The following is a 24,374-nucleotide window of genomic DNA, read 5'->3' on the forward strand; positions in this document are numbered from 1 at the left end:
TAGTGGAAAGTGCATTCAACTTAATGGATACACTTGTCACTGACTATAGAAACTCTCTTAAGATTGATTCCCTAGATGCAGTGCAGGCTATTAAATATGATTTAATGGCTTCTAAAGAAACCTCATGTGAAAAATATGGCTCAAAAAATCCAATGACTGATCCAATTCACAAAGATCTCTTACTGAATATGAACAGAAGTTGGAAAACATAACAAGAGGACTTAAAAACATGTATTTCAGATGAGTCACCTATAAAAGTCTCTGAAAAACCTTCTACATTAGCAGAAGCAAACTGCTTCTACCTCTGCATGTGCTGTTCTCGAGGAAATTTCTTCAACTGTAAATGAGGAAAATAAAAGTCAACCTTCCTGCAATTATGAAGTTCACCACAAAAGAAAGACAAGCCCACAAACATCAGAAAATAAAAAAAAGCAGCAGAAATTAGATAATTTTTTTTAAAGAATTAATTCAGGTAATTTAAAATATTTGCATAAAATGTAGTAGTTTATATGTTTGAAAATTTATGGTTATTAATTTTGCAAAAAAAGTAATTCATTGAACTTTTATAATTAGGTCATTCAATACTTCATAATTGTAATTTTTCATTTCTCTCCCCCCCCCCCTTCTCGAAACTCCAAAATGCCGGTAGTAAGTCCGTAAAAGTTTCAGGGGATTTTTTTGGGTCCCACAAACACCCCTGAGATTGAAAAGATGGCCCCTAATTCTATTGGGGAGGGTAAAATTCATACTGTCTTTTCTTCGTGCCGGCGTCCTGGTATAGGGGTAGCGCATCTTCCCCGTGATCTGGGCGTCCCGGTTTCGAATCCCGATTCGGGCATGGTTGTTCTTCATCTGTGTTCTATCTGTGAGATGTGTGAATGTGCCCCCCCCCCCTGTAAAAAGGGGTTGTGCAAGCAAATGTGACTTTCATCTTCATATGAGCTAGAAGTCAGACTTCTGCCCTCGGGTGCTCAGGGGTTTTTACCCTCAGAAGCTGCTGCACCCCCTTTCCGTGGTAACGCGGACACGACATCATCATCTTTTCTTCATTGTAAAAATCATTTCCAATATGTCCAGATTATCTGTTGAGCGATGTTAATACTATGCCTTCCGCACTTCTGATTGGAATCCTTTTGTTTGGCGCTGGTAGGACTTGCGTAACCTAACGGTTTTTCGAGTTTTCTGAAAATCATTTTTATAAAATAAAGTAAATAAAAAGTTAATTATTTACAATGTAAAAATTATTTTAACAGTAAATAACAAAAATAAAATTCATTATAAAAATTTGCGTGGCACCAATGTGGAGTCATCGGCAATTAGCTGATAGTTTTCGCAGGATACCAATAGGGTGCCACAGGATGGCATAGTATTCAAAATAAAATTTGGGACATTTTTCATTATTTTCATGTATTACTATCATGCGTTATAGCTTTGAAAATATTAATTTTTAAAATCAAGTCATTCATTCATGCCAATCCTGTATGTTACCTTTGACAGTTTTTATGTAATATTAATCTTTCGTAATTTCTCGAAATGTTGATCTCCTCTAACAATTTCTGAAAACCACAATCTTTTTCCATAAATTATTAATTTTTAATTAAATTCTGTTTTATTCATTAAAAATTGAGTGGTGACTTAAGTATGCTTTTAGAGAATAGGGTATGAAGGCAGCCATTTGAACAGGAAAACTTAACTCTCCATCGATTGTTCAAATGCAGTAATCAAATTTTGTATCTGCATTTTTTTTAAGAAACGAAGAAACTGCAAAAAAAAAAAAAAAAAAAAAAAAAAAAAAAAAAGCAAGGCAATGACACTTTTCTGCATCAGTGTTGAAACAACAGTTATTTAATACAAAATATTCAATTCCACAATTTCATTAGCATGGATATTTACGAATGGGTTAATCGATTCCTAGAGGTGAATAGAACAGTTGATTATCAACTGTCGGGATGTCCATCTGACATCTCGGTAGGTAAGCATATTCAAGAAGAATGTCCTTATCTGGAACTCTTCTAGCTCCTTAAAATTGAAGAGTCGCTTGAAAAATTAACCATTTTTGTTTTAATCGGCAGGGGGATGGGATAGAGGGCACTGCTTTCGTTAGGGTTAATATTTAATCGCATCAATGCGGCCATCCTTTTATCAAACGACAATACTCTCTGCCAACATAAAAGGAGAAGATATGTTTACAGGTGAACCAGAGAATTGGAAAAAAAAAAATACTAGTAGATGCTTTATTTGATCCATCATGATATCCGAGTTTTTTATGCCGTATCGGCAATTGGGTTTGGCAATCGTTTAGTGGGGACCATGAAATTAAGGCATTCATTCCAATTTTGTTCCTTACAGAGTCCTGTGAATGGCAACTAAGTCATTTCTTTGACTTTTTTTTTCTTTCCTTATTGAACATATTTTCTTGTAGCTTCAGGATGTTTTCTACCATTATTTTCATGTCATCACATTCTATGGGATTATTTAAATATTTTTTTCATTTCTTACTTCGTTTATCCTCATTTCTTTTCCATTTTCGTTCCCTGAAAACAGTTCAAATGAGGGGGTTTTGATCTTCTCGATTTTGTGGGGTTGAATATGCTGTCGTTTTTAAAATACTTTAACAATTTATTTGGATATTGATCAAATATCTTTAAAATGATTTGGGGGTCCTTTATACATAGCAATTTATCATTTCTTCGGTGGATTCTTGTGATATTCATTATTTTTTTCATACAATGAATTTCGAACTCGTTTGTCGTGCACGCATCATTTGTATCGACAATTATTCTGGTCGAATTTCCGAAGAATTTTCGTTACAATTTTAACTGGTCAATGACTTCCTTTGTTGATCGAATTGCTACTGAATAGAAACAAGTAAACTTTCTAAATGTGTCATAGACAGTAAAAATGTTTATCATTAATTTAGGAAGGGGAAGTGACCAGTAAAATCGATAAGGGAATATTCTTTTTGAGTGCAGGGTTCAGGAAACTTTATCCTCTTTATTGTACATAATGCACTATACACTATTTTCTGTTATGTAAATTATATTTGTTTATTTTGTTCTTTTGGAACCTAAAAATGTTTTCCTAACACTTTCTCTTTTTGCGGTAGAAAAATGGATATCTCACTACACTTTCATTCTGTAATAGTAATACTTAAATTCTCTACAAATAGTAAATCTCTATAATTATGTTTTGCATAATTTTGAAAAATAATAATTTCCTTCACCCTTATGAACAAAAAGTTTTAATTTTACGTGCTTCTCCTCATTTACATAAAAAAAATCATCTTAGTTGTTAAATCGTCCTCTGATAGTGCAAATTAGCGAAATTGTGTTGCGATTTTAGCCTCTACATGTCTCATTAATTTGTCTTAACAATTTCATATCGTAAAATTTCTAAAGATAAAAACCCAACGAGCTACTTACAGGACAAGCTCTTATTTTGAAAACCAGTGTAGTCAGTTACGGTTTTAAAACTTATGGTTAACACGTAATTTTTAATTTTTCCTTTCTTCTGATATTCGATCCTTTTCAATATAGTTTATTCATAATTATAGTATTTTTCCTGTTTATATAATATTTTTCCTTTTGCTTGTATTGTGTACAGGTATGACACACTTCCGTGGAAATGTGATTTTCAACTTTTTGGAATCGAATTTTATCGTTATTGCCCGATTAATTTTCTTTTATATTTATAATTAGACAGTAATTTTAATATTTCAAGTATCTTTTGTATAAATCCATCTGTTTTATTTTTCAGTCAATCATATTTACTTCTTGATATTTATGTTTGCCACAATTTAATATTTTATGATGGTCAGCTTTTCTGTTCCAAGTTAATTATGTCTGGTTGTATACGGTGGGAATTTCCGCCATCGGATTTCATTAGCAATATAAATTTGAATCCAAAGTGTCTTAAATAAAATCTTGCTTTGTGTTTAAAATAATGTGGAACAGATTTTCACGACAAAATAAAATCCTTAAATAAGTTGAGATTGTAAATGATCCGGTCCGAATTCAAAACTCTTTACAGTATGGCGCAAGTCATTTAAAGGTTAACGACGAATATTGCTGAATGAATTTACGAAAATATCTCCCGAGTTTTTAAAGGATTAAATTTGGTTTGTTTTTGGAATAGGAATATTTTTGAGCTACTTTACTTTTACTAGAAGATAATTATATTGAATCGTTTTTATTGCGCACCTCAGAAACTTATTTTTTTTAAATCGACACTTTTCGGAATTCTTACTTTATTCTATGCAACTTTTTTTTTTATTTCTCTAACCCCTTTTCTTCATTTTTTGATGGAATGATAACCAAATAAACCACAAGGGTATTACTATAAATTAACTATATGAAATGTATTATAAACGGCTCGCATTTATATAATCGGAGAAGTACACCAACCAAAAGTTGATTTTAAGAATTTGTACTCTCAATTATATAAGCTCCGTATTGACGGCACTGTTTTTCCATTATAGAAGTCAAAAATTTCATAAGCTCGCGATTTTAACAAACCACCTTGTTTCAGACCTTCCTGAACCTGAGAAATCAACACCCTTTTGGAATTATGCCTGTCCGCCTGTGAACTCAAAAGCGCTTTAATCTGGATGGACGAAATGTGATATGTTGATTTCTGCCAAATTTTGTACGATATCCATTTTTAGGAAGTATATTCGAGTACAGGTGAACACGATAATTACAAAACGTAAAGAACTGGACGGATAAAATTTGGTACGCACACCTAACATCAAAAATGTTGATCTTTGTCAAATTTTGGAGCAAATCTGTCAACAGATTGTCAATCTTTCCGTCTGTTCGTTCGCGTGCATGTAAGCTAGAAATTAAAACGCGTCGACTTTTTAAAAAAATGAAATTTGGTTTATGATCTTGGTTTGTTCTGTGTAAAATTTTGGTTTCAATCAGGAAGTAAAAACGCACCCGAAACGCACTTTTAAAAAAAATATTCTACTAAGCACAAGATCCTCGTGTGTGGAACTCTGGAAATAAAAATCTGAGGACAAGTGACGTTCGCTCTCTTGTGCTTTGATCTTTATTGTCGTTCTCTCACTAGCTCAAAACCCGTAATTCTGTATGGGGAGAAGGAGGGATTACGCCTTGATTTTGAGAATTAGTGGGGAAGCTTCGGAAGACTTTTCTTTCCATAAATTGTAACTGGAACAACGAATAAATTCTGGATTTATTTTGATTCTTAACGGCATAATTAGATTGTAGCTTAAAATCATTTTATAGAGCGAGGATAATAGATGCTGGTTTTTCATAATCTGTACTAAACGATTTCTTATTAGTATTTTAACAAATGTTTTGATTAATTTCTCAACTTCGGTTAATTGCGCCTCCGTTTCGTAATCGTCAAATTTATTACCAAATTCTTCAATGTTTTTGATTTTTAATAACTGGCCTATAAAATGATCACATACATCAGAAAATTTCTCCTGTTTTAGCTGGTTGTCGACTAAAAACTGTTTCATTTTTCAAAGTTTTAATACCTAATGAGTCAATCCAACAATCTTTCGAGTCGAGTTGTGAATTATTTCGAAATTATTCTTTTTTTATGAATAACGGATCATCTTACAGACAAACATATTATAATCCTAAGTGTCTAGATCAGGTCTCTTTCTTACAACGGGGTGAACAGTATCTAACGAGTGTAATTTAAATAAAAATGCCTGTCTTTTTATAGAGATATCCATTCTACTTTGAAGTTCAATAAGCTTCCATTTATTGAACAAAAATAATTTGAACTTAATAAACATACTGTTATTTATGATATACTTAAAAGCAAATATTTATCACACTTTAAACTTTTATTCCTTTTTTTTTTTTTTTGCTGGCAATTCTCATTCCAATTTTTAATTCACCATTAGCAGTTAATGTTAACACATCATACAAGTACTTTCAAATAAAATTGTTGATTGAAACAATTTAGAATTGAAGGAATTTGTGTCCAACTTAAATCTTCTATTTTTATAAATAACACCAAATTTTCACATGAGGACGTGGAAAAATAAAATAGTTAGAATATAAAAATAATCGTTAAATTAATGCATAGAATAATAATTTATATGGAATATAATATAGAATAATAATAATTATTATATATAATATATGGAGTATAATTATGCATATGTAGGGGCCATTGAAAGGGCTCTCTCCTAGGTAACCGATATCAGTGTTTGAAGATCCATATTGATATAAGCAAACACGGCACATACCCCTACGCCTTCTTTGCGTAAGATAATGGTGATTTAAAAATTTTAAATTAGATAAAATATCGTACAATACAAAGAAAAAATAGGGATAGATTGGGGGGGGGATATCGGGAAAATGATCCGCATTTTAAAGCGGATAAAAATCATATTCGTTTGTTTTTTCAGAAGTTATTAGTAAAAAAATGATCGGAAACACCGAATTTTGGCTTAGTTCAACTTTTTTAAAAAGAAATCCGAAGTGAATATTTTCAGTATCCAAAGTATATCTGTGCAAAATTTGGCAACTCTTTAAGTTCAGTGGTTTTTCATAGATCAACAGACGAACTTTCCTTTTTATTAACACTAAGCACTTTCGACGATTAGCTTTTTGCCCTTTCCATATTAACATAATGAATTTAGTCATACCAACAAACTTTGAACTACTTTTTATCATATCAAAAAAAAAAAAAATGTCAGTTTAAATTGCACATTAAGCATAGAGCGAGCTGATTGATTAGCATTGCTTGGTAAGATGAAATTAATAGGCGAAATCGGTCCATTTATTGAGACTAGGGAGGGGATTCTGTCGGAAGTTTTATCTTGCAATATCACTCAAAATCGGAGGATGTCGGTGGAGGCAAGCGATCAGTGATAATGTATTGAGAGGTCATGTTATTTCATAAGAAATAAAAATTGGCGAAATCGATGCATTGATTGGGATAAACCAAAGCTCTCGTGGTTATTTTCCCTTTGTTGTGCGAGATCATTAATGATATTTCTAAAGGCTTATAGGCTTTCATATAAAATAAAATGACGAAATCAGACCAATGGCTAGATTGTGGATGGAAATCTTTTTCCCATAATTATTTTAGTCGATTTTATTCAGTAATATGTTTGAACTCATAAGTGTGGTTACGTTTTGGGCTTGATTCTTCTGTCTTTATTAAAAATTTAATTTTAAATAAAACAATCCTAACTTGCACAAAAAATATAGTTAATGTGGCAACACCCATGAAGGTATAAAGAAACTACAACAATCAAGCATATTTTACAACAGTATTAAAAATTTTTTCAACTATGTATCTTTATTTTTTTTAATTGTTGCGCTATAATATCTTTTGGGTTGTTTTTCTCTCAAAAGAATTCAATTTCGATAGAATGAATGTTATTAATGTTAAGAATGTAATTAAAATTTACCAAACACTCCCTTATCGCACGAGAAAATAATAAAAAAAAAAATAACTCCCTTATTAACACCACCGTAGAAGTAATTACGTGTTGAATCTAATAACTCAAGCTCTAAAGGTTTGCTTTATACAGCATTTTCGGTTACTTTCTCGTCGTGTGTCAAACTGGGCAATTTATGAATAGTAAATAGCCTAATAAAAATTAACAGGTCAGTGAGGAGACTTATAAGTATTCGAATTTTACAGAACGAATGCAGGTTGAAGAATCTTTAATCGCAATCAGGAGCTTCAGGCATTTAAAACGAAAAGGCAATGAATATTATTTTACTAATATTTAAAAAAAAAAAAAAAAAAAAAAAAAAAAAACGGTAATTTTACAGAATTATATTATTAAATCACTGAGATTAAAAAGCAATTTTATTGCTGTTTTCTTCCATAATTTATGCTTTGATTTCTTTTATCTATGATATTAATAACATCTTTTCTATTCCATATCCTTCAATGTGATTACTCTTGTATCTGACTGGATGAAGCGATTGCTGACCAGGCCGACAGGAATGGAATGCTACTTTGCAGACCAATAAAATAAAAGGAACTCGGCTCCTATATGAAGAATGATATTATCTTAGGTATTGGGGACTCACCTTTGCAATCGTCAAGAAGGCCCGTTGAAATACAGTGCCTTTTCATGAATGTTGGCAGACTTCGGAAGACATGATTTTCTACACTTTTTTCCTGCTTACTCTTTGTTGACAAAGAATTTTTGTTTAAAAAACATTTGCATTTGACTTCATGAACTAAATTTGGATTTTCGAAGATATAGGCACTGGACTTCTTTTATGATAATCTACTTATTTTTTGTTTAAAATGCATTAATTTTCTTGTGTGCGTATGTAAATTAAGAGGACTTCTGTTTTCTCTGCATGATGAAAGAAAAAAATCCTCCTACAAAAGAAAAAGGAGATATTGAGGTAGCTGATAAAAGGCTCCTGTGACCCCCCATCTCTCGCATCCAGACACTATTTTATGAGCTGGCATGCGACTGCTGTGTGGTCAATAGGCGTGAATTGTTGTTGTTGTTGTTATTTTATTTGCATACCACCAGGGAACAGGGATGAGTATATTATGAAGTGACTATACCTAATCCCTCTTACAAAGTAAATCAAACACTGTTCAAAGGGCTAGCATTTTCTTTAAATTATCTTCAGTTTTTAAAATTAAATTATATAAGCCAAAAGAATTAAGGGAATAAAAACGTGGAGATGAAGATTTTACTGAATTAATGGCCATTTAATTGCAAGATCACATGTAAGTATTGTAGAAAAATTTTAATTATAGTGAGGAGGTTCTACATTGCTTTGCTCGTGAAATTTTAGCGAAATCAAATTCTGAAAATCACAAAAGGTTTTAAAAAACGATTTTTCATTAATTTCTTCTTGATAAGGGTGTAATTTTTGTGAATTATAGAAGATAAATTTAATCTATTTATTTCTATTTTTTGAGACTAAATCAAAACTGATACAATAAAATGGGACCATTCAGTGCCGGTAGAATTGAAACTGTATAAAATTAAAAAGTTACTCCCTGTTCTTGCTCCTTTTTACCATCTTCCACGAACCATTTTTTTTCCTTCTATGGATAATGCATAATCCCCTTTCCTTTCGCTTCCCCTAAAGTTGCGCTTTACACCTATTTATTTATAAATGCATTGATTACTAGTTTAAATTGTCCGTTTGGATTGCCATCATTAATGTATTTATTGATTATTAAAAACTAAATCATCAATTTTTACTAAATAAGAATTTTCTAGTTGCACAGGGCAAAATGAAATAAACGCAGTTAATATTTATGCTTTCAAGAGATTAAAAAAAATATAATAATAGTGAAATTCTTGATTATTAACAGACTATAAATTCATGCCCTCCCCCTCTTCCCCACAAAAGTTGTATGCTCTAAGCTGAATCTTTTTTTTTTTTTTTTTTTTTCTGACGTGGCTAATGATGATGTAGCAAAATTAGGCAATATTTGTCGAAAGTGTATGGCTCCAAACCTGTATTGCGTTGAATGAAAAGTCGTTAGAAAAATTGCTAAGGAAATAAATTGGAAAAATCATCCAAAATTTTCAATAATGAAGATTCTAGGTTAATTTTTAAAATTTGATTTTAAAGGTGTATAATTTCTGCTAAATTTCACAGTCTATGTCTGTGTACTATATTTCAGGTGCGCAAATGAAATATTATATAATAAAAAATGAAAATACAAGGTTTCAAAAGGACACGTAATACGCATTGTTTTCGAAAAATATTTCATAAAATCGAAAATATGAAAGTGCTGCCAGAATAATTCGAGTCGAGAAATATCCCCTTATTCCTATATTTAATAACGAACTACGTAAGCAAATTTTGTATTAAAATTTAAAGGCGAGAGGAAATTGAACTAAAAATATCTAACCTATTCCAAAGGTCAAATTATTTTTTGGTGCAAGTGGGAAAAAGAAAACATTTGACCGTTTCTAAAAAATGCTTTCTTCCTCAAATTTTAATTCATTGGGTGCAATTTTGTTCCGGATAGTTACAAATTTTTTTCATCTGAAATTTAAGATTGCTGGGTTTATTAAATGCAAACCGATCCAATTGTGTTTCGTAAAAGATAAATAAAATGTGCAAAATCGAGAAATAAATGATGAAATTTAAAGAACCAGCGCCTTCAAAAGAAGTATTACAATTTTAATTAAATTTAATGCATAAGCGAAGTGAAACCGTCCTTACATTTTGCTGCTAATTAATTTAATTATTTAGACCCTTATCTTTAACTATTAAAAAATTGAGCAAAATCATTTTTAAAAAAATGAAATTTTCTTCAAATTATTTATCATTTAGACCTCGTATGAAATAGCTTACAATAATTTCTCTCTGTACAGCTAATTGAAAAATAAAAATTAAGGCTGCCTTAAAATTGATTATTGTAATTGTTTTCATTCTGAATATTAATCGAAACTATTTTTGTAAACTGTAAAAATATATACATTTAGAAACAAAAATCGTAGTTATTATCTAAATCGTCATCAAATGCCCATTATGATTTTGAATTATAAAGGAACATATGTTACCTATAATATGCCGAGGACAAAACTGATATTCATAAACTAGAAAATATCTAAAATGATTACATTTTTTGGCGAAAAAATACATCCGATTTATAATTTATAAAAAAAAAAAAATTATTCCTGGTAGTGGCATATGTTTCAAATAGTAATGATAACTTTTACATTTCTTTGTAGACTGAGAATTGCGTGATAATCTAGTTATATCCCATTTCTAAATAAATTATTGCTGCAAGTACTTGCTATATTTGAAGAATTGACAATTTAGTAGGAAATGCATAGTTAAAAATATCTATCATGTTAGAAGTTATAAAAGTCTTCTAAATAGCTCACGCACACTTAATAAATTCCACATAATGATCTAGTCTTGAAATAAAATTAATCGATGCTGTAAATTAAACCGAGGGTGAGAGAAAACATAATGTGTTATAAAATCACTTACTACACTTTCATAGCTTAAGATTAGAATCTTTGATTAAAGAAGTTAATGCATAAGAACCGAAGAAAAATACACGTTTCAGAAATTTGATGAAACAGTGTTAAAATTTAATTCGAAGCCCATTAAGTGCCATCTCAAATTTAATTTAAAAATGCCACACTAATTTTATATCAGCGGCAAGATAATATTTGGAATCTTAAGTCGGGGAAAAATTATTTTTATACAATAATGTTGCCAAAAGTTAATAAAATTTTTTAGAAACTATGTAAATCTCTAAAGTATATTTGTGTCAAATTTGATATTTCTAAATCAGCCTGTAATGCGCTAAGAGACAGGTACATAATGGATACAACATTCTCTTTAAATATTAAACGATATAATTGCATAGTATATTGTTTGATCTAAAAGGCATAGTGCAATCGGATCACAAAAATATAATTTTTTTTTTTACTAATATTGTTTTAAAAGTTTTGATTGAAATTTTTTACATATTGTAATTTAAATTAACATATTGTAATTTAAAACATGTAAAAAGTGCTTAAATAAGAAATTAGAAAAGTTGCAAGTGTAAATGTTTAATACATTAAAAAAAATAATAATGCATTTATTGATTTCCTAAAAACCTTAATCAAATGTATACAATATATTCAATCAATTAAAAAAATAATAAAGATATAATAAACTTACAAGGGTAATAATGAAAAATCATGCACTAAACAAATATTAATATATCATTTCCTTTTCAAGTAATTATTCTATTCAATGAATATATGACTATAAAGTTTTAAATATTAAAAAAAAATTTAATGCATACGTTAATTAAGTATATAAAAGAAAATTTTAAGAAATTTCTAATAATAAAGTGAATTCAAGATTTAATGCAAGTACCTGGGAGACAAAATTTAGTTTAAAGTTATATGCGAAATCAAACTGCAAACGCTGGATCGAACATAAAGAAAAATACAGGGGAATCCCAAGTCTTAACACTACTCCATCTCTGATACACTACGCATGTCATGTATAACAACATGTCAATATTTAGCTATAAAAAAAAGCATTTCTTTTTGTGCGTGTAAAATCGTGTTTTTTCAGGAAAGACTTCTTTATAAATAAACTTAAAAAGTAAAACCTTATCTAAATATAAAATTTGATCCACATCGTTACGGTTGTTTCTGAGATACACGAATTGCTTGTTTAAAGTTATAAGATTAAGTGCTTAAAATTTCTTTTACATTATTATTTCACGATTGTTCTTGGGTGGAGAGAAACAGTGTGCGGAGTAGCCTTGCACAAGTAAAGAAATAATAGAAATTTGGTACTCATTTTTTGTAAACATAATTTAGTCGAAATTTATATTACATTACATTTATATTTCTCTTTTTACAAATGACAATATAAACATGCATTTTGATTTATTATTCAAGGAATTCATATGCGATTTAATATTCAACTTTTCGCGTGATAACAATACATTAAATTTGCAACTAAGCGTAAGGTCGAGAAGATTTTCGTGATTATAATTAATAAATAAGATAAAATGCGAAATGAAGAGGTAACTCAGTGGCTGTTTTCAATTACAAATATCATTAGTTTTGAAAGACTACTCTTTTAATTAAAACAAAAAAATGGACTATATTTTTATAATTACTTTTACCATTCAGATAATTTCCAGTGATTCGGATCTCTATTGTTGCTTTATATTTTTAAATATATATCTTATTATGTGTGGAGATTGGCTACAAATAGAATAAGCCTGAAACTATGGTAATATTAAAAAGAATTTTTTGTCAAAGCTCGATGCAACGGAATTGGAACTGCAAGGCGCTCGAAGATGTTTGGTACGGATAGTGATTCATAAAAACACGGAGACTTTTGAAGTAACAGAATCAAAAGTAATTGTTTTAACCGAGATGCACTTTTTAAAATAGCAACGGAGACACTACCGTTTTGCACTGAGACCACAAGAACCCTCACCTGACAGTACGAAAATTTGAATAATTCTTTCCTCAAATCAAATCAATATATTTGAATTTTTTAAAAAAACTGCAAATATGAAAAACAATGCTTTCATGTTTATGGAATAGTTCCGTTTTTTTAAAGAGAAAATGACCCTCAATGCCTTTATGCTTTTTTCCTATATAATTTTTATATTCCCGTAAAAAATACATGCTCAAAATACTTATCCTAAGAACAGAGTCGCAGTGAGTGTGATATAACTTCTTATGCAATGCAATAAAAAATTATATGGTATAGAAAAACAGGCAATCTTTTGAGACATTCATAATTTATTTGATGAATAACACAAATGCAAGTGAACAATATTTCTACAAGGAATTTGGTAGAAGTACAACTTTTAAGATGATAGTTCCAGTTAACATATACGTCACATATAGAGGTTTTCAGACAAAATATATAGCATGCAATAAAAGTTTTGGAAATCATATTGAAATAAGAAATTTTTTATTGAAGTACTGAATTAAAAGGAGGCAGATATTGACATGACACAAAATAATGATAATGATTACCAAACGATAGAAAGTTTTAGAATGAATCATTATTTTCCTCACATGCATTTGAGAAAATATATACAATTAATATATACAAACTCAAGAAGACTGATACACATGAAAAGTGTTTATTTGATCAATGGCATAAATGCGTATAGCAGTTAAATTATATTTCTAAAAGCATTCACAAGCATTAATCCAAGGTGATCCTGATTCAAGAATGAGAAAAAAGGATTAAAAAAAATGTTTATACTTTTCTTTTAACATGGAAGATAAACATATGACGAAACTAATTTTTTGACAGAAATTCAGCATTGAATGATTATTGTACTAATATACCAAAGATGAGAAATTATCACTATAAATTTAAAATAGAAAGATGGATTTTTTTTTCTGTTTTGACGAATCTATGGATATCACCTTATAAAATTATTCAAAAACGCATTCCTGACAAAGACACTTCTATCCATTGAACAATGCACATTGAACATACACAATACATATCCAGCATGATAGAGCAGAAATATTCTTAATGTTACATAAATACAACTATACACTACGGAAATACAAATTATATAAAGTCTATTTCTACAACAAGAAACAACTAATCTACGTGAATATGGACCAAAGTTGGTATGCTCTTGAGAAAAAAAAATGAGAAATATAGTCTTTTGGGAGTTTAGTCATTGGATAAGTTTAAAAGGGTAACATACAGGTTTTGTTATTAAATGAAATAAAGTACTCAAAAAAAGGTGATTAAATAAATAAAAATTCTGGTGACTCGTGGAAAGAAAACCAGATCTAATATTACAAACTTGCTGATCTAGTCTAAAGGTTTTACTTGCGTAATTCCTTAATCTATTTTAAAAAATTAAAACACGGATATGTGAAGCTACATTCATTCACATAGCATGTTAGAGGAATTCAGTTTTTGGGAGCTCATTTGTAATAGAAATAAAAGGGAAAAGGATTTAAAAAAAAATTTAACTGTAAAATGTTGCTTCATATGCAAACATTTTATTTCTATATCAACGTAAGTCAAATAAACTGAATCTCAACATTCAATATATAATTATCTTACAAGATAAAAATTAATAACATTAATACGTTGAATTATTATATACACATAACAAGTAACAGACTGCACATTTTTTAATTAGGAAAGAATCAATATACAGGCAATATCTCCAACAAATCTGTTAATACAGTTATTATGTTGTGGTCCATTTCAAAAAATAAACAGACTGAAATTTCAGTTTATACAGAACAGAAAATGGAATGTTAAAACTTTTTTTTCATTTGAAGATAAACACAAATTTGATCCACATTTTGATTTTAAATCAATCTATCAATTATGTTTCGGTAACAACAATCAAGGCCTTTTTTAAAATCCATTGTAATGAGAAAACAAAACGTAATTACTTTTACTCTTTATTTTAATACAGTAAAAGTTTTTTTTAAAAAAATATTAGGTGAATTCTTCAAATGAATTCTGCTTATTTAGGCCATTAGGGTCAAATTTTATTTCCTACATAATATGAAATCGTCATTTTAATAAAACTCTTACAACCTTTAACGCTTCATTTTTTAACAAATATACAATCTTGATACAGGGAATTTAAACATTTATTTATAACAATATTAATCTAAACATGTTTTATAGAATTTATAGATGCTTATATTACTCAAAGAACAAGAAAAAAAATCGAGCAAACAACAGTTTAGCACCAGTTAATATTAAACAATTAAAATGATTACAATTAAAACAATTTGATTTTAAATATTATTTGCAATGCGAATCATACCAGATGCTATTTTAATTTAATAAAGTATAGAGAAATGTTAACATTTCTTACTTTACTAAATTTAATAATCAGAAAGCTTTGAAACGGATATAGAAAAACAGACTTCATTTTTAAAAATACATCAAATTAAACATTTAAATGTTGTTTAAGCGAATATGACTGCTTTTATGATTTATGGAAAATAAAATGCTTTTCTTATAAAGATTTTCAGTAATGGAGTGTTGTTTCCTACAAGAAGTTCGTAGGTTACAAACCTATATGAGAATAATCTAAAGCATTAATACAGAAAGTTACTAATGAAGTAACTTTCGAACAGCCTTTGAAAAACGCTTCAAAAATCTAATTTAAACGACGAATATCACTGCAAATATTGAGAACAAATGAATTATTATTTTAAAATAAAGAACGATCTTCAAGGTCTGTTTCAGAATATGATGGACTTACGAATTTTTTTGACATCTTTAATTTTTTTCATTTATCTTGTCATTTTTTTAAAAGTGAAATAGATCCGATGTGGATATTTATTACAAGAAAATTTTGAAGCAATTCTAAATTTAATAATACTAGCAATGATTATCAAAGAATTAATTCATCCAAAGATCAAAACACGAATGCCAACCAGAAGTGTGGGAATTTCTGCGAGTGCGGGCCCGACTGAATTAGGGAAGTCCATCAATTCTAAACTGCCTCTGGATCGTTTATTAACAGAGAATATTAAAATATTATGTTAGCCCAGATAAACTATAGAGGTAAAAGTTAGAATGGTTTAATCTAAGATTTACAGATAATATGAATACATTTGTCATCCAACTGAAGATTTTGATTTACATAATATAGTTTAAAATACTTACGTCTGATGGATATAGAATAAATTTCAAATTAGCACACCGTTCTAAGAGGTGAAAGCAGAGAAGGAATTTATATCAATTTCTAATTAAAATTAATAAATAAAGTGGTACGTAGCATCTTGGTCGTCATTAGACGAAACTTATTTAACGAGTATATGTCTCAGCTATAGCCATTTGAATTAGCGAAATCCAAACAACTGTCTCCTGACGATTATAAATAATACATTTTAAAGATATGATAATGCAATTTCTTTTGATATGAAACTGATCTACTCTAAAAATTTTGTTTGATTCTGATTTCCAATGTTTTTGTTAAAGAATTTATTAGTGATTTCCATTAGGTAACTAAATCATTACCTTCGTGTTTGTTATTTACGTATTCCAAAGATCTCATATGAGTAATAATACTTTACTACTTAATATAGAATCTAACATTCTTAATATTAAGCAGTCTCTTAAATTGTCAAACGTAGCGTTTTAATTACGTTAAGCGATAGAAAACATAGAATCGATGTATTGTTTATTACACCTGGCTATAGGATCTATGTTTCTCTGAAACATTTTTTTAGCTGGTATTTTTAAGATTTCCTTTTTTAATTTTAAAAAATTCTGTTGCGTGATTAACAAGACTATACATACACCAAATGTTGCATACCCCAAATTTTTCTTTCTGTTTAAATTAGAAAACCATTCACATTTCAATGATTGGTAAAATATAAGATAATAAACAGATTTAATCTTATGAAAACAACATAAATATTTAGTTATAAATTTAGCAAAAATCATCAGTAGACCTTAAGTTAGTTCCATTACAAAATTGAAAAATTATGTGAGCATAGTTAAAATTTCACCGCAAAATCGATTTTTATTTTAATATTGTTCTTGAGTAATTTTTTTAACTAAATGGAATGATATAAAATTATCAATTTATAAAATAATTTAATACAATGAAATTCAGTTTCATAACAAAAATTGAGTCAGATTGTTCTACTTTAGAGCTGATTTTAGAATGAATTAAAAGCATTACAAAAAGTAGGGCCCGCGCTTACAGAAAGCCATCACATCTATTTGACCTTCGTACTTGTTCCTCTGACACTTACAATTCTTTTATTACTATTCTATACTGATTATTGTTATTCAGTATGAAAATCTGATATCGAAAAGTCTTGAAACAACTTCAAATGCACCAAATTATTGCATCTTGTCATTGTAACAGATGCATATGAGAATGGACAAGATATATTTACAAATGGAGAAAGAAAAACTTTTTGGACAACTCAGTTCTCGCGAGTAAAAATATCCACATCGGAGCTATTCTTTTCTTATAATTTAGAAGTTAATTATCTGACAATGAAAAAAAAAACAATTTTAAGTGTGTATTGTGACATCTAAAACCAGCTCTACTGACAGTTAAAATTGAAGAAATTAAAATATATTTTAGTCAAATAAATAATATGGTTAAAAGGTTGCGAAAATGCTCACGTTTTTTAAAATAACAAATTTTTGTACTTATATATATCTAAAAAGAAACTTTTAAAAGTACAACAATGTTTGAATAATAGTGTGATGATAATCTTAAAAACTGGACAATTCAATCACAACTTTACTATTCTTTCTGTGCACTCTAATATACATTACATTTGCATGCAATCTAGTGCAAACATTCATTAGCAATCCATTAAGCATTTTCTTATATTCAAGAAAGTGTGAGAATGTAATGCATACACATAGAATTCATCACTCATTGAATATATACCAAGCTTAATACCCTTCAGAATCACAGACAACAGCATGCCTTTGCCTATAAGCTTTATATAAACATATGACCACATATATCTTTCATATATTTCAATGAAATTGAGAGTTATTAATTGGAATAATTAGATTTCAAGTGCAAAGCTTCACAAACAATATTTAGCATTTTCTAATGCACATTAAACATAACTTTCTATTTCTATGGCTGCTTTACACAAACACATATATCTATAATCACATATCTATTTCTACACATATGGAACATGAAGAATCATAACTTAGAAACATAAGATTAATTGATACAACTTATTTGATATATCTACCAGAACATATGAACTTTATAATTAGAACATAATTAGCAGCTCAAAAACAAAAGAAAAAAAAACCAATAAAACGAAAATAAATTTTTTGATCATTTAATTCCATTCGGATATTTGATCTCAGCCAGTTTATTAAAAAAATCAACTATATGAAAGCAAACTGAATTTAAAAAATATTCATAATTTATCACAAAAATTATCACAAGAAACAAAAAAAGCTGGCTTTTATTCTGCCTCATGCAGATCGAAGTTCAGATGTCATATCTCGAAATAGATCTTAGAACTTTAAAATTACTGCTTCTCTTCTTTACCCGTTACATTCGTAGATCGAAAAATAAAAAGAAATATCTGGACCAAGTCCATAACATTACATTTTCAGGGGCAATCATGTCTGCCTGGGATTCGACAATTCTTTTAGAACATTAGAAGCCCAAGCACTAAGTACATAGTGGTGGAATAGATACATTTAGGGATCATATATTGCATTCCATTATATAATGAATTATATAATCTTTTTATCAATAATCTTAAAGAACAACGTATATATATATTTCAAATCCATACCTTCACATTATCATTCTAATAATAACTCTCTTTAAAATCAGAACAAACAGAATATGATCATCCCCTCTCTTTATTTAGAGAGCTTTAAAAGTAACTTTTTAAGCTGGAAATATATCTAAGTCAGAACGTTAGCAATAACGTTAATTTTATTCACAGGTTGCAAGTGTAAAGTTAGAATTGAAAAATAACATACTTCAATAAGAGGTAAATATATCAATGAATATTGTTAGAAAAATACATAACATTTAGATATGTAGGGCAAAGACACTATGCGCAATTGATATGTTTTTAGAGATATCCCCACTTAATTTAGCATAATTTGAGCATAGCCATCATTTGTGGCAATTACAGATATGGCAATTTTCTTTACTAATTTCAAGAACCTATAATTGCTGCTCACTTTCGTATGTAATACTAAACATTATAATTAGCAGGAAATTACACTTTTAAATTGCAAAGGGCATAAAAAACAAGCGACTTTACACTAATGTTTGCGATCAACAGTAAATTTAAAAGTGCATCCATAATCAATCTAAAAATTAATATGTGGCTTAAACGTAAAAATGAATTTATCACAATGGGGGAGGAATAGCGAAATATTTTTAAGAGATCCCAACGCTGTTTCTCAATCTCAAAATGCAAATAATTTATATTTATCATGAGAAATGCATATTTATAGGATAAATTTAACCTCCAATGGGTATCATCCCCCCCCCCCTAAAAAAGCTGTCCATAGAATGGGCATATGTGAACTAACAAATAAATTCAAACTCAAATAATTTATAAATTAACATAAGTTTTATGATATTCAGTTTTATCAAACATAATAAGAGGATAGAGGAATTCTTTTCATGAGATTTTTCAATACTAAATGAACATGGTGACAAAAATGGAAAACCTTGGAAAGCAGCATCTGTGAAATCAAATTGGTAACGAACTGGACTGTCTGCTACTACATTCTAACTGCATAAAAACTACATTCTAACAGCATTAACCCCAAAACAAAAATTAGATAGCATTGTCAATTCTGAAAACAATATAAGTTTCTGAAATTAAGGCAGGAAATATTTAATCAAATACAGCTTTTAGTTAATTAAGAATAATATCTGATATTAAAAAAAAACAATGAAATCTTAAGACTGCTTAAAAATCAATAATATTACATTCTTCATGAACTGAATTCCTTACAATATTTTTTCAAAGGGGGGGGGCAAGAGAAAAGCATATTTATATTAATAACGAAACCAGAAGTTAACCTTGAAGCACTTTTGTATATGAAATTTACCTCTCATTTAGGAGAAAAATTTTTTGATATACAAGGTGGGGTTATTCTTTTGGGTAATAGGCGATTTTAGAACGTCAGATTAATTCAAGATATTGAAACTTTTCAGTCTTCTTTCAATCATTTTCTTTGATTAATTCAATCTGTGAGTCATTTGAATCATCTTATGCGACCATTGCTATAAGTAAGATCATATTTAAAACAATTCTGAAATAGATTCTTTAACCCTAAATATCTCTAAATAACCAGTCTTAGTTATTCTAACTAACAAGAAAGATGATACAGATTTTGTTTTCTTATATTTCGCTCGTTCGAAATAAAAAAACAAACAAACCAGCTTTTAATCCTTCAAATGCAGTTGCTTTCACTGGCATTTTTCATAATAATAATAGTGGTGATATTTGAAATTCTCTTAAACGAGAAATTTTTAAAAAATGTGTCTTCAAAGACTTTACAATATTGGATAACTCTTAATTAGTTCTAGAGCAAGCAATCGAACAAAGAATCATATACTCCAATGATTTTCATTTTTTATTATAAAATAGAAAATTTTATTTTAATTTTTACACTATATTATGATTTACATCACGTGAAGATTAGTATTCAAGTAGATATAACAAACATAATCCATTATATTTTTTTTTTCTTTAAATTTTTCTTTCAGATTGTTATGTGAAAAACTTTTTCTACTTTCACATATAGGAAACATACACACACATTTCATAGTTTTATTTTCTTTTATATCTATATGTATGCATTTTTTAACATATCTCTTAATGTATTGTATGTAATATCACCATGGAATAGTGCTATGGGCATAAAAACAAATAATATAATGTATCACAGGCAGAATGACTGATATTGGCTAAGTGTAGTATCACACATACCAAAGTAGCAAATGGTTGGTGCTGTCATCATGGCCAGCTTGTTCATTAAGTCCTGAGGAAGATGAAAAGTCCTCATAGCCATCACCACCACTGATGACTAATAATTTATTACTCACAGTAGAAGCAGCACTGGTAGATGCACGACGCCCATTCACATTTTCTTTTGATTTAGTTGAACGGACAGAACCTTTGTTATTCCCAGCAGGATCCAATGGTGCTCCAGGAGTTGCTTCGACACAAGTTAAAAAGCGAACATGCCCAGTATGCCCATGAGGAAGTGCTGAAAAAGTTATTAAAATTAAAATAAATCTATAAATAGAAAAGTAGAACATAATTCATCTATCTTGCAGGCTTTCATCACCAACACTGGACGATTATCCTGGATGAAATGCTTGTAGCAAAAGTGAAAGCAGTTGGTGTTTCTTTACAAAAATGATATATTGTTGATATGTAAGTTTAAAAATCAATTTAAATAGACTACCCAATAATCGAATTAATTGATTTTTTTAAATTTTAGGATTGTATGGAATTTTTGTTTAATAAGACTTTCAGCAACTATAAGAAAAAAATGTCAAAATTTCCTTTAGTTAACTAAAATTCTAATTAAAATTAAAAAATAGTCCTAAAGTGCAATTTTTACTTTTCGAAATATATTTGTACCAAATTTGGTGGATCAGATCTAAAGTAGAGATTCCATTCTTTCTGGACCAACATTCCACAACAAGAAAACTTTACCCTGTCCTTGTCTGCCTTTCTTAGTAACTAATGATAACAAGTATTAAAATATTTTTGCCACTGGACCCGCTACTGAACCCATAGAAGGCTCTAGTCGCCAATGGGGAGCGGTATCGTCCCCGTTGGGAAATTATGGTAAAGCAACAACACACACACATTCTTTATTAATAGTAGAAATAATATTTAACCCAGGGATTCATGTTGTTTTATAAGTAAGAGGCATTCCTATCAGGGAGGCTGGCAACCAGGCCAGGCCCCACTGGATAAAAATGAAAATAAATAAGTAGATCAATGATCTCAATTTTATCCTTTTTACAGATGTAACATCATCAAGATATATATTCATACAAATTAATTCACACTCTAAGGGAAACGAACTTTTTAAGAAACATTTGGTGATATAAAATTTTTAATCATGAAGAACCAAACAAAAGAATATTGATATGAATTCTGATGCATAAAATTCTGCAAAGCATGAATGTTTCTAAATATTTTGATTGAATTACTGTAACGTGATTGTATAACAAATTTATGATGAAAATATTTCATTACAGTACAAATATTAACTTACCAATCACAGTAGGCGAGACTTCACAAGTTGTAGTATTAGAGGCAACAGGGAAAATAGGTACAGTAAGTATAACTCCTGCACTCGTCCCTATCCAAAGCAAATCTTTGCAGGTAAGCATCGCAGTAATTCTTAAACATGCCGATTTATGTTGCTTAATGATATCATCAGTGGCAGCTTTTAAAAATAAAATGAAAATATTATCATATTTTAGATTAAATTTCAAGAGTATTATAAGCTATAAGCACAAAATGAAATAATAAAATGAATTAATGACAAAGAATGACTAGCAAAGGAAATGCGATAGCTGCCTAGTTGAAAAAATTATTTTAAATAATTTTACTGTAAAGAAATCTCATAAGTATAGGATGATCCAATAGCAAGAGGCATTTAGGCATCTGCTATGTAAAATCCACTGGAGGATAAAAGCGAAATTCTGCCCACATATATTTTTTTAGTATGCAGTTTCGATTTTAGATTGGAAAAATAGATCATATTTTGGCTAACAGGGAAATATGGAGCTATTGTGCTAGTGATTTACATAACATTGAGAGTGGTGAAAAATAATCATATTTCCGTAAATCATCAGATGTACTAGTAATTTTTCTGCCCATTACTGCACGAAGCAGTTTTTCATTAAAAATCATTTTAGTGACTGTAGCCTCAACTTTACAAGATTAAGTTCTACTTGCCCAATTCTTTTACCAGAGAAATAATATTTCTGCCTGACCCAAGACATGTCGACAAATAAAAGATTTGCACCGAAACTCTCTTCGCATGACAAACCTTCCATTAATGATTCTATGTCTTGAAGAGACAACACTTTTGAAGTAAAACACTCTGTTCAGAAAAAGTGAAATGCTGGTAGCCGAAGAAATTGTGATTACAATAGAGTTGAACAAGCAACAAAATACCCGCATGATAGCACTACTATACGCAATATGTTTAGAGATTCAGATATTCCTTATTCAAAAGTGCAGATAGTCCTATATAATATTTTAAAATTATATCCATATGAATTATGGCATCTGAAAATTTCTCCTTTGATAAAAAATGGAAATAATTCACTCGATTCTCCCTACACGAGTGACGGTAAATAAGTCTTGGTAAATTTTGTGAGGGGACGGGCTCTTTTTTTTTTTTAAATCTAAATGAAGCTGTATAAATGTCTGGATAATACTATCTTTATGAACGAGAATGGAGTCGCTTTACATGTCCGAAACCTTTTGCAGCAAAACTTTTTAGACGATATAATGATAAGTATATCTTTCCAAAGTCATGTGCAGCTCATTTGTCCGATGTAACTTCTTGCGCCTTTAGACGAGCGGTGTTAATTAAAAAAAGGCAAGGTTTATCAAAGTGATATTTCATTGTTCCCACTTTAAGGGAAAAACAGAATTTTGTGAACAGCATACTTCAACATACGCGAAAATGAGTTACATGCTGCTGTGGAGTCTACCATGCAGAACATAAACTTTTAATGTTAAATGATGGAGGAAAAGTTAAACCATATATGCATCATAGGATGTAACATTCAATGCAATAAAATTACTGCACTTGAATTTGTGATTTTTTTTCCTTCACGGATGTTATTACATAGGATATTGCATGTCAATTTTTTTTTTAAATTCCCATTTTTTTAGTCATGTTATTTCAGTTTAAAAACGATATATTTTTTTCTTTATATGACAGTTTCTGCTGGTACTTTTCAGGAATAAACAATTTATTTGTCCAGTAGCGTTATTTTCCCTCTGCCTCGTAAAATATGAACTATTTTTGACTTCTGAAATCGAAGCGCAGAAAAGTCTGTATACAAAGTTTAGAAATTATCCAGCCTGTTAGATTTCAAACGTCCTGTACTTTAAAAAAAAAACATCCAAATTTATATAAAAAAAACTATGCAGTACCCTGAATAGTCACAAGCAACGATTCCTCTAGACTGTTAATCAAATCAAATATACTTAGTCTAATAATAATTCTGAAAAAGGTAGATTGACCAATAGATCGATCCATTCATCATTCAAACATATAAGCACTTTATTATTATTATTTTTTTAAATTAAGAGTTCTCTGCAATAGCAACTGATTTTCATCCTCAAATTGATGTCAAATCATTTACTTATGTTTAAAGTAAATAGCAGCATTGTTTTTCTGAATATGAGACAC

At 29.4% G+C, this 24,374-nt stretch overlaps 1 protein-coding gene across 5 annotated transcripts in view; it reads right to left on the bottom strand.

Moving 5' to 3' along the window:
• Nucleotides 1-13,214: 13,214 nt before the first annotated feature.
• LOC129960205 (rho guanine nucleotide exchange factor 17-like) overlaps nucleotides 13,215-24,374 on the bottom strand; it is a 259,387-nt gene continuing 248,227 nt past the window's right edge. For all 5 annotated transcript variants that reach the window (XM_056073437.1, XM_056073438.1, XM_056073436.1 and 2 more), the window contains 2 exons: nucleotides 22,212-22,385; nucleotides 13,215-21,185 (listed from right to left, as the gene is read on the bottom strand). In XM_056073437.1, the coding sequence (XP_055929412.1) occupies nucleotides 20,896-21,185; nucleotides 22,212-22,385 (464 nt within the window). In that variant the 3' untranslated portion in view covers nucleotides 13,215-20,895. The remainder of the gene's footprint in view (nucleotides 21,186-22,211; nucleotides 22,386-24,374) is intronic.

The sequence above is a fragment of the Argiope bruennichi genome, chromosome X2 (assembly GCF_947563725.1).
Source record: "Argiope bruennichi chromosome X2, qqArgBrue1.1, whole genome shotgun sequence".
Taxonomy (NCBI): domain Eukaryota; kingdom Metazoa; phylum Arthropoda; class Arachnida; order Araneae; family Araneidae; genus Argiope; species Argiope bruennichi.